Raw genomic sequence first — 13,925 nt, 5'->3', positions numbered from 1 at the left:
TGAATCACTTTTAAAGGAAAACATTAAAGGTCTATGTTCAAGCCATGATTTATTATGACTGATACAGGTCTACAGAACACATTCGCCCTAAACAAAGCCTTGCATCCTTTAACCAGCATGTCCCAGTCCCTCATCCCTAACTCTGGAGACCCCCATCCCACTTCTGTTGTGGAGTATGCCACAAACAAGCAGGATCACACTGCACTTGCCTTTCTGTAATTGACTCATTTCTCTTAATGTCTTCAATTTCATCATGTTGTCCTAAATAACAGGATTTCTACATTTTTAAAGCTAAATGGTATCCCCTTGTGTGGATAAATGTTAAGTATATATGTATATATGTGCTTGTTAACATACATGCTTGTATGTGTACTCATATGTGCCTATGTATGTCTATGTGTGTATGTGTATATTTATGTTTATATGCATGCATGAGTGTCTATTTTACATGTGTGTGTTCATGTGTGTATATGCATTATGTGATTGTGTGTATACACCTGTATGCAAGTATGTGTATGCATGTGTGTGCATTCATGTGTGTATACATATATGAATGTGATGTGTGTGTTTGCTATGTATATCCAGATGTGTTCATGTGTGTGTATGCACATATGTGTACCTGTATACATGTGTGTATGTGCGTGCATGTGTGTAGCACTGCCTTTAACAGTCATCTGTTGATGGACACTCAGCCTGTTTTGATATCTTATCTATCATGAACTGCTCTGCAATAAACATGAGAAGGCATATGTGTGTCTGAAACACGTGTTTCATTTCCTATGCATATTCCTCCCACAGTGGGAGAGCTGGATCACAAATAATTCCATTTTCAATCTCTGAAGAACCTCTATATCATTCTTCATGGTGGCCATACCTGTTCACATGCCAGCCAATAGTGTGTCTGTTTCCCTGTCAGCTCTTGTCCACTGCCTATATGATGACAGCCATCTGCCAGGTTGCTGTGACATCTCACTGTGGTGAAACTCATCTTTTGAATGATAAGCTCCCTCACTTCAACTGCTTGTACCACAAATTCAAACCCCATAGAAATTTACATGAAAACAATACCTTCTTTTTCTCTCCTGGAGATACCACAGCAGCAGAAAACTACAATCAGAACGATGATCAGGATCAGGAGCAAGGAAAAGCCCACTGCCAGCAGTACAATGGCCCAGGTCGGCAGCGACGAGCCTTCCTCGCCAATACTGTCTACAATGGCAAGAGGAAGAAAGAGCTTAGCAACATCTGGACCTTGTAGGCTCAGTGATTCGAGTAGGATCTAAATTATCTTGTGTTATAGTGATACTTTATTTATGTTTTAATAAATAATGCTTGCCTGAAGATCAGAGGGTAAAACTAAGCCACTAGAGGCCAGGCAATGGTGTGTCACACACCTTTAATGCTGGGATTTGGGAGACGGAGGCAGATGGATCTCTGTGAGCCAGCATCACCTGGATCTGTTTCTGCATTGTAGCCCATGATGGCCCTAGACTCACACCACTGCCTGGCCTCTAGTGGCTTAGTTTTACCCTCTGATCATCAGGCAAGCTTTTTTAATTAAAACACAAATAAAATATTAAGCTGGGCAGTGGTGGCACACACCTTTAATCCCAGTACTCAGGAGGAGGCAAAGGCAGCATTGTAATATTCAGCAATATCATACATTATAATGCAGCAAAGCATTCTTGGCCAACCGCCCTCCTCTGTTCAGTGACTCAGACCCCAACAGTATCTCCCATCCCAGTATTTACTGATACAAGTAATCACTTTGTAACCCAGGTCCAATTATCAGTTGGTCGAACCTCCCACATTCCTTAGAGCTGCACAAGGATGGGCCAGCAAGGCTACTCCCAAGGGTTAGTGTTCTGATAACCATGCTGGGAAAGCCCTTGGTTAGACAGAACTGTGTCCTAGAGAATGGTAGGTCCTGGCATCCGTGTTCCCAGCTCTGTGATCCCACAGACCAAAGGTAATAGGAGCACCCTATGGGAGGGCAAAAGACCCTGGGCACACAGCTCTCCTCAGGGACCCAGCAGAGCCCACCACTAACTGCATTTCTCCTGCAGTTATGTAAGTTTTCCTAACCTCTTGTGGAGCCGATACTATTAGTATCTTACTGTATCCAGTAGGCATGGAGTAAGGCAAAGGTAAGTGAGATAGAAAAAGCAGGGAATGAAAGGAAAATATGGAAGGAAATAAAAAGGAAGAGTAATGACCTAGGTATTTTTGTTGTTTTGTTTATATGTTTGGTTTGGTTTTTATAACCATGTCTTAGAGCTGACATGCTGGCTTTGGGTGGTCATGTAAATTCATTTTTCATTAAAATTAAATATACACCTCCTAAGTTATACTACCTACATCTCAAGTGCTAAATCAGCCCAGATGGAGCATTTCCACAATCCTTGAAAGTCCTGGCTCATGGAAAGTACATGAGTGATCCTGAGGGAGCCTTAAACAGCATTTCATTCCTCTGTGCCCAAACAGAAACCACACAGAAGTCAAAGTACATACAACCACATTGATCTGTGAAACTGTGCATTGGATTCTACAAGGTCTGTCAGCCTGCCTCACTGATAAGGCTAGTCCCTAGAAATATAAAACAACAGGCTTCCTCTGAAGGAACATGGGGTTGGCTTTGGAACCATTGGCCAGGGAGGCTAATGGTGAACATCTCTCTTGGGAGCTCTCCCCATATAGAACTTTGCTTAAAATTGATCCTGCAGCTGTAGCTTGCTGTTCCTCTGCCTATGTTAAATGGTCAGAATATGAGTAGAATGTTTAGAGAGGATAACTTTTGCCTCAGTTCTCAATAAAGAGTAAGCAAGAGTCCAACTGCATAAGAAGTCACCGGCAAGCAAGAACTCAACTGCACAAGAAGTCACCACAAGCAAGAATCCAACTGCACAAAGAGCCACAGGCAAGCCTAGAGAAGTGGCTCAGCAATGAACAGGGCCTGCTGCTCTTGCAAAAAACCAGAGTTCTGTCCCTCATAGGTCAGCTTATAAATGTGTGTAACTCCAGATCCAGTGGGATCTGAGGCCCTCTTCTTGCCTCTGGGGGCATTGCATTCATGTGAGTACACACACACACACACACACACACACACACACACATGTGCGCGTGCAAATAAATAACCTTTTTTAAAAAGATGACAGGTGGTGGTGGCACATGCCTTTAATTGCTGCACCCGGGATGGAGGAGGCCTGTGAGTTCCAGGCCAGCCTGATCTAAATAGTGAGTTCCAGGAGACCCAGGGCTACACAGTAAAACCATGTCTTGAAATTTTTTTTTTTAAAAAAGTAAAGATTTGTCTGAAAACAAACCGGGTAACTGTCTATGCTTTGAAGAATTATGTTATTATAGAAGATACTTGGTTTTGCTCTTCATGAATTGCTCATATTTCTTTATTTCCTTCCAGAGAATTAGAAAGTGTTGGACAGTTTTGATAGTTGCTTTATTTTTATTTTTAACAGCTTATATTTACTGTCACTTCAAACTGTGTTTTTTTTTTCCATTTCTTCTTTCTTCTCTTCTACAATCTAAACTGGTCCTAATTCCTTTGAGCTCATATGTTGTGTATAATATTCCTTATACCCTACATACCTGGAATAGTCTAGTCATAATGAATGGAGAGATAAATGACAGATGGGTCAGGGAATGGATGACAGAAAGAGGGGGTTGGGTAGGTGGGTAGATGGTTAAATGGAAATACAGAAAGATGGGTGGTAGATGGATGAGTAGATGGATGGACAAATGGGTGAATGGATGATGGATGGATGGATGGATGGATGGATGGATGGATGGATGGATTAAAGAACTGAATTCTTATCTGCTTCCTGCACTGGGCAGTCAGATATACTGAGACAGGTCTAGACATCTCCTTTCTCCTCATGTAAGATATCCAGAGAAGAATTGCAGGATGTAGGAAGTCCAAACTACTTTTCTAATGCCATCTGTTGCCACTTCCCCCAATATCTCTCTGAAATAAGATAGGAAAGAGAGAGAGCCTTACCCTACACAAAGAACTATAGGCAACTGGGAAATACTGAGAGCAGAAAAAATACTCTTCTCCAGGGAAGAACATCCAGATTGTATGTCCACAACCAAACAGTTAGCCCTGAGAACATGTAAATAAAAGTATTATTCAAACTGAGCAGGTTGTATTTATATATTTAAATATGTGTGTGTGTGTGTGTGTAATGACAATTAAAGAAAAGGGGGCGTGAATTTTAAAAAAGAGCAAGAAGGAGTATATGAGAGAATTTGGAGGGAAGGAAAGGGAGGGGAAATAACATATAATCTCAGAAATGTTTAAATGTGTTTAAAAAAGATATTAGAGAGAGGATACAATTATGTCTTTTCCTTATCATACCTCCCCAGCCCCCAAAACTGGGATGCTGTCACAAAGAAGTCCCATAGTTAGAGAGCACAACACTGGGAATCACTTGTAATGCCCACTGAGCAATCAGATTCAAAACTTGCTCCAGTGACAGAGTCAAGAGGACTGCAAGGGCACTCCAAGTGCTTCACATGCAAATGCTTCATGGCATACACTTTCAGAATATTATTCAGGCTAATGTAGTGGGATTCCCCTCTGTGTGCTACCATTCATTAGTAAAGAAGCCATTTGGGCCTGTGACAGGGCAGACTATAGCTAGGCTGGAAAACTAAACTGAATGCAGAGAGAAAGAAGGCAGTGTCAAGCAGACGCTACATAGTCACCCAAGAAGTAAAATGTGAGGTAACAAACCATGAGCTTCACGGTAAAATATAAAATAATAGAAATTGGTTAATTTAAGATGTAAGAGCTAGCTAGGAATATGCCTGGGCACTTTACCAAACAGTGTTGCAATTCATATAGTTTTGTATGATTTTTTTGGGTCTGGGTGGCAAGGAAATGAAAGCACAGTCTGTTCAGAGGCCACTCTGCCCCATTATGGGATATTCCCATGCTTCCCTTACCATGAACACAATAATGATATCATTAAGGTCTGAGCTACGTTCTTGACTCTCACAGTTCAGAATAAAAGCAGACCTCTATCTGTGCGGAAACCTCTTAACTCTCAGCCACATTGGGCTTCCCACCAGAGAACCTAATCCCTCTTGTGGCCCCTGTTTACTTTCTGGGTTGCCTTTGGCCTCTGATTCACTTGCCAGTCACAAGTCTTGCTCTACCAGGTTGTTTAAACTCAAAAAATGTGTGTGAAAGATTCTGAGGTAGAACTCATGTGTTTACAATCACCATGGACACCCTACATCAAGTTAGATGGACTGCCTTTCTCAAACCTAAGTTTGAAAATGTCACACGTTTTCATGATAAGGGAACTGGCTGGGGCTAGACAGGAGGCCTGGCTCCTGATGTAAAAGATAGGCTTGACTTCTCCCTACTTATGACAGCATGTTTATTAACCACTCAAACATTCCCTGCCCATGGCCTCTTCTCCTTCTTAACATTCCAATCTTCTGTCGAACCAGGCTGGATTCCACAAGCTTCCTCGACTGAGTAGAGAGTGACTGCTTTCTCCTTGATTATGAGTGTGTACAGAGGAAAGGTCACCCCTTGGGGCTGATGACTGAGTCTAGAAGGCAATGGGAGACTCGTGGTATCACTCACTGTCATCTTACTTCAGCTACCGTACCCAGCCGCATGTAACAGCCCCACACTGACACCATCTGGGTATTCACGTCTCCCTGGAAGTCCAGTCTTCCTCCGAGTCTCTCCCTTGAGACACATCTGCTCATATCTCCTCTAATCAAGTCTATCATGTCTGCGGTCATCAGGAAACATAAGACACTACTGAAACTGTCCAGGTGTCTTATTTTAATAATGTTGCTCATTTACCTCCTGTTACATATATGTGTGCATGTGTGTGTGTGTGTGTGTGTATAAAACATGGATAATCTTGTTTAGTAGAAAGTCATTTTGGAATAAATCATTCACAGCCCATTGAAAACAACAGTCTTATTGTTAAGCCAAGAAATGATAACAGGTAGAAAAACAGGTTCTTGGAATGATTCGTGATCCAATCTGTTCACAGTGTAGATAAGACAGGAAAGAGCCCTGGAAACCTGCCCTATGGCTCAGCACAAAAAAGCCAGGTTCTTAACACACTTCCTACTCTGTCACAGACCCTGTCATTGTGGAACTATCCCTCCAGGAAGGTGCCACCCAGGCCTTACGTTTTCAGGGCATCTGGAAAGGTATGGCTGCTGCTCTGTTCAGGGCAGTGAATATATGACTCAGGTGAGTGACAGAGCCCCTGGAGAGGGTGGATACACTCTACCTGAGCAACCCACAGTGATTACTATGGTTATCTTCAGGTTTAAACTTCAAGCCCTGGTCCCTAAGCTCTTCCCACCCCTGTGTGCTCCTCAGGAACATGGAACTGACTTTATTGTGTTCTTGGGGACCATCCTTTCCCAATCTGTGAAGGAAAGAATCATTTCCCCAAATGTTCTGTCTGGAAAGAGTTAGCACAACATTAAAGTGGTTGTGTAGAATTTCTCAACATAAGCTGCATTGCCATAAAATGTCATCCCTTCATGCAAAACCCAAGCTGACCAGAGAGGACATAGGTGTGAGAGGCATTAATGTTTGCGAAAACTGCTCACCCTTCTGTCCTTTCTGCTCTGGAGCAGGAATCACATTGAGAAACTGTCTTGGACATTCCAGTATACTTATTTCTTCCAAGGTAAGTGCTAAAATTATTTCATCTTCACAGACAACAGAACTGGGGCTCAGAGGGGTAAATTAACTTCCTCTCAAGTCACATGAGCTAGACAGAGCATCCATCTATGGTCTATATAGATTGTGGGACCTGACCAGCTAAAGTAGAAAGCAGGGTTTAAGATTTCAGGCTAAGTACTCTCAAACCAGTTATTTCAGAACTTAATATCAAAGCTATCATATTCCATAAAAACCAATTAAATGAGAGCTTCTAAAAGGGGCTGAGCCTCAGCACAGGCATCCAGGCTCCTCCAGCCAATGATCCACAGCCAGGAGACAAAAGAGCTTGCCTGGCCATCTCACATGCAGGAAAACTGAGACTCAGAACTCCAAATGACATGCCCAGAGTCATGTCATCAGGGAGGCCATGCAGAAAAGAAGGTCTAGGTCAGAGGGCTGCTTCTCCAATCCACGGTACATCGAAGATTGCCTGCAATCACTGGAAAGAACAGAGAGGCACAGTACCACTCCTGCTGCGCAGATCCCAAAAGGACTCCACCCTGTCTACCTCGGGGGGGGGGGGAAACAGGATCATGCCTACCACCTTTTCTGTCTGACTTTGTCACTTCTCATGGAAATAAATTGAAATAAAACTAGATCATTGCATCTGAGAAGATGCTCATGTGTCCTAGAATGCGGCCTCTTGGCCATCACTTCACAACCTACACAAGAGGAAAACCAGCACTAAGGGGACACCCACAGGGGCATATCTGGGGACATGCTGTTCACCAGAATGTTTCTTTGTTGGGTTGTTGTGCAGCTCCTTCTTCCCAATGGAAGAGTCCCAAATGGAAGAGGATCAAAACATTTAGGAAGGTAACAAAAGTCTCAAGACTCACAGGTTCTTCCCAAAAGCTATATAAGCTGTAATAATTGCTGGAAGACCTTTCAATGGAACTGCCTGCAAGTCGTGCAGGGTGTTCCATGAATACAGTGGTCCCAAGTCATCAATCTGGTGATGTATTTGAGTCATTCATACTCCTGTAAGTGACCCCAATAAACTTCTTGGGTAACACGATTTCTTTGGTGCATCACTAGTCTCCTATCTGGAGTGAGTAAGCATTCATTCACATCTCTCCCCAACACATAACCAAGGGTCTTTGCTTTCTAATGTGGCTGTCTGCTACCCACAGGTTTGTGGTTTCAGTAAATAAGAAAACCAGTTTTTCTTGAACTGAGAAACCAGCTCTGAAAACAAGCATTGGCTTCCCACGCGCCTTCTGCAGGTGAGTGTTTGATCTCTGGGGCAGCACATACTCTGTGACCCAAGTCCATTAGACTTTCTGAGCTCACCTAAGGATAACCCCCCAGCCTTGTGGTACATATGGGGGGTACAGAACTGGGGTTCCCCACCCCTAAGGAAGTCTGGCAACTATCACAGGTGGCTCACCTCTCTACTCTCCACGAACTTGATCCCAGCTCCTCTAGCTCCACAGGCAAGGTTGAAGGAGGTCTGCAGCTAATAAAACTTGCATAAAACACACAACACGGAGCCAGATACCAGCTGCTCTGATCTTGATGAATAATTTAGAAACGAATTACCCTTTTGCAAATGAGTCCAATAAAGCAAGGCTCATTGCTGCCCACCTGCAGAGCCTTCCTTCCCAGCCCTCTGGCCGACAGCTGCTGTAATTAAGGTGCAGTCCCAGTTAAGGAAGAGTTCCATTGATGGGAATGAAGTGCCCTTTCCTTCAGAAGAAAAGGATGGCAGAGAGCTAATCCATAAGACTCATTTCTAGAAGGGGCCATCCATCAACCAGAGCTCTGGGCTGCCTCATTATCTTGGTGAAATGTGGGTTTTCAACCGTCAGGTCTTGTCTGTTTGGTGCCAACAGAATTTTGTCTTTCAGTCTTGCCTGTCAAAGTCTGGACCAGACTTCATTGTCTCTAAGTAGCTTGTGGGAGAGCTGGGTTGGACATGGGCAAAGCGAAGTGAATAAGGAACACCTGGTTGAGCGAGAGCCCAGAAGCTAATAAGAAAATGTCAGAAAGTCACCTGAGGGGTGGGCAGCCCGAGACCAAGCTGAACACCAAGAAAAATAAGGACAGGAATAGACTATCATGGACAGAATAAAACTGAATTTTTATGAGAGAAAGGCCGACAGAGAGAGAGAGAGAGAGAGAGAGAGAGAGAGAGAGAGAGAAATATATGTACAGACACATGCTCACCGAAGCCATGTGAAAATGAAGACTGGGGGTCAGAGAGCTCCTTGACAACCCAAGAAATGCTGGAACAGGAAAGAGAATGAAGAGATTCTCCCTGCTTTCTCCAGGACCCCCTTCCTCTTCTGTAACATGAGGGGTTTACTGTGAGTCTCCAGGGCTCGTGTCACTGGACTTGAAGTCAGAGGTACATCCCTTACCTGGCACATATGAGGCCCTGGGTTTATGCCCAACAGCATCCCTTCTTCTAAATAAACTTCATGTCCTACCACATCACCCCAGTGCCCTTGCCAGCTCAGAACTCACAGGCTCCACAGGGTCCCTTTAATGAACAAGGTTAGAGTTCCTGCTATGTCACAGTGTATTCCTCTGGAAGCTTTGTCACCTAATCAAGTTAGACAATGAGATAGTGTTTTGGTTTTTCAAGACAGAATCTTGCTTTATAAACCAGGCTTCTCTGGAACTCACTACATAGCCCAGGTTGGCCTCAAACTCTCAGCCATCCTACTGCCTCAGTTCCCGAGTGCTAGGATTATAAATATTAGCCACCAGCTTCAGTTTTGAAAAACATTAAGTCAAGTATTTGTGTCTGAACCTGCTGTCTTCTTATCTAAGTAGTGGACAGGGTTTTGCAGTGGTTCATTTGCAGCTAGGAAAAAGAAAAACTTTCAAGAAGGAATCGTAAGAACAGGTGAGATCATAGACTGAGCCAATGCCACTGGATTGACAACATCACTATCTCCACCTAACGTCAAGGTCACAGTCCAGGTTGGCCATGTATAGTGACCAAGAGCCTGACCCTCCCATGAACTGGAAATGGTCGCTCATAGCTTTCTGGCTGGTGAGGCTCACTTACCAGGCGGGGGCTGAACCACAGTTAGGTTGACAGTTAAGGATTTGCTGGCCTGCAGGTTCTTCAGCTCTGCCACACAGGTCAAGGTCCCATTGCCCAGCGGTGTGAGAGCCAGGACACTCAAGGTCCTTGTAAAGTCACCCGGTTCCAGAATGGAATAGTAGCTGGACTGGCTTACCGGGACCTCAAGCTCCCAGGAAATATCTGGGAGTGGGGTCCAGCCCAGGGCAGAGCAAGTCACGTTACAGGGTTCACCCTCCGTGACTACAAGGCTGCTGTTGGGAATGTTCAGGGTCCCCATAACTAAAGAGAAGAAAGAAACAAGCCAAGGAATAACAGCATTCGGATTTTCCCAATTTTAACTGCAAATTACATATCAAGCCCCAGGAAGGCTGTGTCTGTCCCAGGAAACCACAGTTCAGGTCTTATCTGCCATGTCTATATGTACCTGCTGAGCTCTTACGAGAAGGTGAAGTGTCTCCTGGGAATAATGAGGAATACAAATCAAGGAGCACTGGCGTGGGGCTACAGGATTCTCTTAGGCAATCCTGGAAACAGAAGCAGGAAGGGAAATAATCTATATTTCTTTCCCCAGAGACTCATAAACAGCAAATCTCTCACCTTCATTTTGTAATTTGGGGTCATAAACTTTTTTGGTTTTGTTTTGAGACAAAGTCTCATGTAGCCCAGGCTGGCTCGCCAAATATCACTCTAAGTTGGCTTTGGACTCGAGATCCTCTTGCGTCTACCTCCCAGGAGCACGGAAGACAGACAAGTGCCACCTCACTCACCAGTAAACTTCAAAAAAGAACTGCCTGGCATATTCCTTTAAAAATAAGTTTCTAAATTATATCAAAATCAAATCTATTATAAACCGAATTAACCCAATTCAGTCTCGAAATCCTTGACTTAGATCAATATTTTCTCCAAGAACCCACTTGCCAGTGGCAGCCTTCACGCTGCCAGGAATCCAACTGAAAACGATGTTTACTTGTGCTGACATTACTGAACTAGCCTGAAGGATAGCCCCAGCAAAGACACAGCCTTAGTAACATACATATGCATTAAAATGTTCAAATTCCAATGTGCTACCAGGCACCACCCCAGCTGTTGATATAATGAAAAGAACACTGGACCAGGGATGGCAAACTCTGCTCTCATTCGAGGTTCTGCGGCACAACACGGCTCCATCACTCAGAGCAACCACTGAAATTTGGGTTCTTCGAGCCCCCACCTCTGCATTTTCTATCCCTAAAGGGGATAATTTGTCCAGAATACATGAACTTCAAACACGTTGGTTTCAGTTCCTTTTTAAAAGCCACAAGAGACTCCAAAGAACTTCCTTTGTGTGGATAACTCCTCCATAAATTATTCTAAAATATTTACTTAAAAGTAACAAACATAACTTATTACATATTGATGTAAATGAACACATTTCTGCTAAGCTGCATTTTTAAACTAATAAAAAAATTAATAAACCAAATCGCAATGTTGGTCTATGCAAATCTCTGTTATGTTCAGCTAGGTTCCCAAGCTGGCAGCTTCATTCACAGGTTAGAAGACTGCTTTGTTGAAGAGTGCAGAAGGAAATCTGACTTCCACAGATGAGCACAGTGTTGCGTAGCCTTTTTAAATAACCATGGATATCCTTTGATAACATGCCAAAACTCGAACAGGAGTGTTTTCTTGAAGGTGAGCTCACTATAGAACCTGAAACCACAAGGAGGGCTTTCCCTCTCTCTCCTTCTGGACGACGGCCCTATCAGGTGGTTGACTAGATTTTGCCCTGTGTGGTTTTTATCATAGTCAGTAATGTGGATGATGCTGGCCTATGGCTGAGAAGACCTTTTCCATGTGCAGCATGGAGCTCCCCTCAGCATTCAGGAGAATGGAACTGGAAGAGTCACTAACGTGTTAGCCTTGTCTTCGGTCATTACAAGAAGTCATGCCCTGGAGTTGGAGAGGACCAGAGAGGCTCTGCCATATCTCTTTGCTCCGGGATGCTATACTTACTGGATGCTCCCCTAGAATAAGGTGTCTTTGCTAACCTTAAGCATTCCTGTAAATGAGAGAACCAGAGGCAGGTGACTTAAATCTGAAGGGCTTAGGTTTTCATGGTCATTATTTTGTCAACTCCTCTGTTTTGTTTGATGGGAAGGAGATTTAAGATAGCAGTTAACAGAAGCCCTCCAGACACCTCAGCAGATAGTCCCCTGCTGACAAAACTTATGACAGGAGTTTGAGCCCCAAGACTCACATGATGGAAGGAGAGAACCAGCTCCCACAAACACACTGTGGCACATGTGTGGATAATAAATAAATATCAAAAAAAAAGTATGATGAGAGGCCCTAGAGGGGATGGGACTGCCTCAGATAATGACAGAAGGACATGAATTCAGGTCGTTCTGACCGTTGGAAAGCAAAAGAATGCATATGTCTCAGTCAATGGCAGGTCAGGCAATAACTGGACCAGGGCAGTCATGTGAAGGGTTTTTCTGTGTATGCAGCTGGGCTCCAGCTTCCCCCAGCCTCTCCTTCCCCATTGAGGGAGGCTTTCACGGGGTTATCCACGAACATGACAATGACATTATTCAAAAACAGTCTCAGGAATAACCGCAGATATGGGAGAGGACTCCAGCTGGGGTTGTGTCTGTTCTATAGAAACAGGGGAAGGAAAAGGAAATGGGTCTTGGGTGTTTCATGGGCGTTCCCTCTTTCTCCAAGATCGTGTTCCTGGGGAAAGCCTGTTGCTTAGTGTTCCCGCAACAACAGAGCAGCTCTGCCCCACTGCCGTGCCTGTGCAGGGCCTCCAGGGCCCTAGACGCTTGTTCTTCTCCCCATATTAAAACCAAAAGCTTCAATAACCAATGCCTAAGGCACGTGCCAGAGGTTTTCAGGCAGATGTACAGGCTGAGCGCCTTGGGGACCACTTCAGAACTGTGTGCATTTTTCTCAGCTGTACACGTCATGAGCATAGCAGTAAGGAGCCCCAACTTCCAGTCTGTACTCCCATGATGCATGACTACCCATTTCCTAGGTGTGGGCTGGGATCTGCACTTCTATCAGTCCCTAGAGGACTGAGTGTAAACTGTGATCCGCATTCCTATCAGCCTTCAGAGGACTGAGCATGGACTGGGGACCCAGTCCTACAGCCCTCATTTGATCTATTTCTACTCTCTCAGAGATACTCCCACTTCAAGAAAACACTATCTGTAGGTCTTTAAAATGTCTCTGAAGGTCTGCTGTCCTGAAACTTGTGTGTGTGTGTGTGTGTGTGTGTGTGTGTGTGTGTGTGTATCAGAGGCCAACATTAGGTGTCTTCCTTAATCATTCTTCATCTTGTTTTTTGAGACAGAGTCGCCCTACCCACTGATCCTAGAGCTCACCAATTTCATTAGTCCGACTGTCCAGGAAGCCCCAAGGACCCTTCTGTCTCCACCAGCTGCAAATTGCAGGTACGTACTACTACACCCAGCTTTCCCACGTGGGTTCTGAGGGAATCAAACTCAGGCTCTCGTGTTTGCATAGTGAGTACTTTACCAACAGAGCCAGCCCTCTAGATTAGCATTCTTTATTTCCAGGAATAAAAAAATGTTCTGGAGTCAGACACTATGGTAAAGGCTTTCTATCAACCCACCCACCCCATGCTACAACAGCCTGATCATGAACAACCCAGAGCCAAAGTCACTATGTGCTTTGTTAAGACCATACAGCTCTAAGCAACAAAGACAGAACAGGAATTCAGGCAGCCAGGTTCCCAAGCCTGCATTTCTAACCCACTAGGCCAATCTGGACACCCAGCTGGATGTACATCAAGCTACATGGGACAAAGTGATGGAGTCTTTGGTGGTTTTATCATCTGGTCCTCACAGCAGATGTGTGAGCTAAATAGAGGAGCCTCATCCCACCTTACAGAGGAAGGAAGGAGCCAGTGCAGGAGTCTCATTGGTTGACAACTGAGAAAGGCAAAGCAGAACCTATGTCCTGTGTTCTTTTCATTATAACTGAATTAAAATAGGAGAACCTCGGCATGCAAACTAGACCGAGAGTTCTAGGTAACCCCGCAACAATCACTAAGTAGAAAATATCACTATACCATTAATTGAACAAATTAAAGCTATCCCAAAGTAAAGAATCCTGAATTTAATTCAATTTCTAAAGAAAAATTATTGTAAAATGTAA

The 13,925-nt window shown here is 44.1% G+C and overlaps 1 protein-coding gene across 2 annotated transcripts in view; it reads right to left on the bottom strand.

The window, feature by feature from the left end:
- The window catches only part of Igsf5 (immunoglobulin superfamily member 5), a 39,732-nt gene that overhangs the window by 14,057 nt on the left and 11,750 nt on the right, over positions 1-13,925 (bottom strand). Inside the window, exons 4-5 of one of the 2 annotated variants that reach the window (XM_050162117.1) lie at positions 9,747-10,046; positions 1,069-1,209 (exon numbers count right to left, since the gene is read on the bottom strand). In XM_050162117.1, the coding sequence (XP_050018074.1) occupies positions 1,069-1,209; positions 9,747-10,046 (441 nt within the window). The remainder of the gene's footprint in view (positions 1-1,068; positions 1,210-9,746; positions 10,047-13,925) is intronic. The other variant, XM_050162118.1, reaches the window with a different exon arrangement.

Source organism: Alexandromys fortis, unplaced genomic scaffold (assembly GCF_014885135.2).
Source record: "Alexandromys fortis isolate MF-2015 unplaced genomic scaffold, M_Fortis_MF-2015_v1.1 scaffold_128, whole genome shotgun sequence".
Classification (NCBI taxonomy): Eukaryota; Metazoa; Chordata; class Mammalia; order Rodentia; family Cricetidae; genus Alexandromys; species Alexandromys fortis.
The sequence above is the reverse complement of the archived record's forward strand: the minus strand, read 5'-3'. Positions and strand labels throughout refer to the sequence as shown.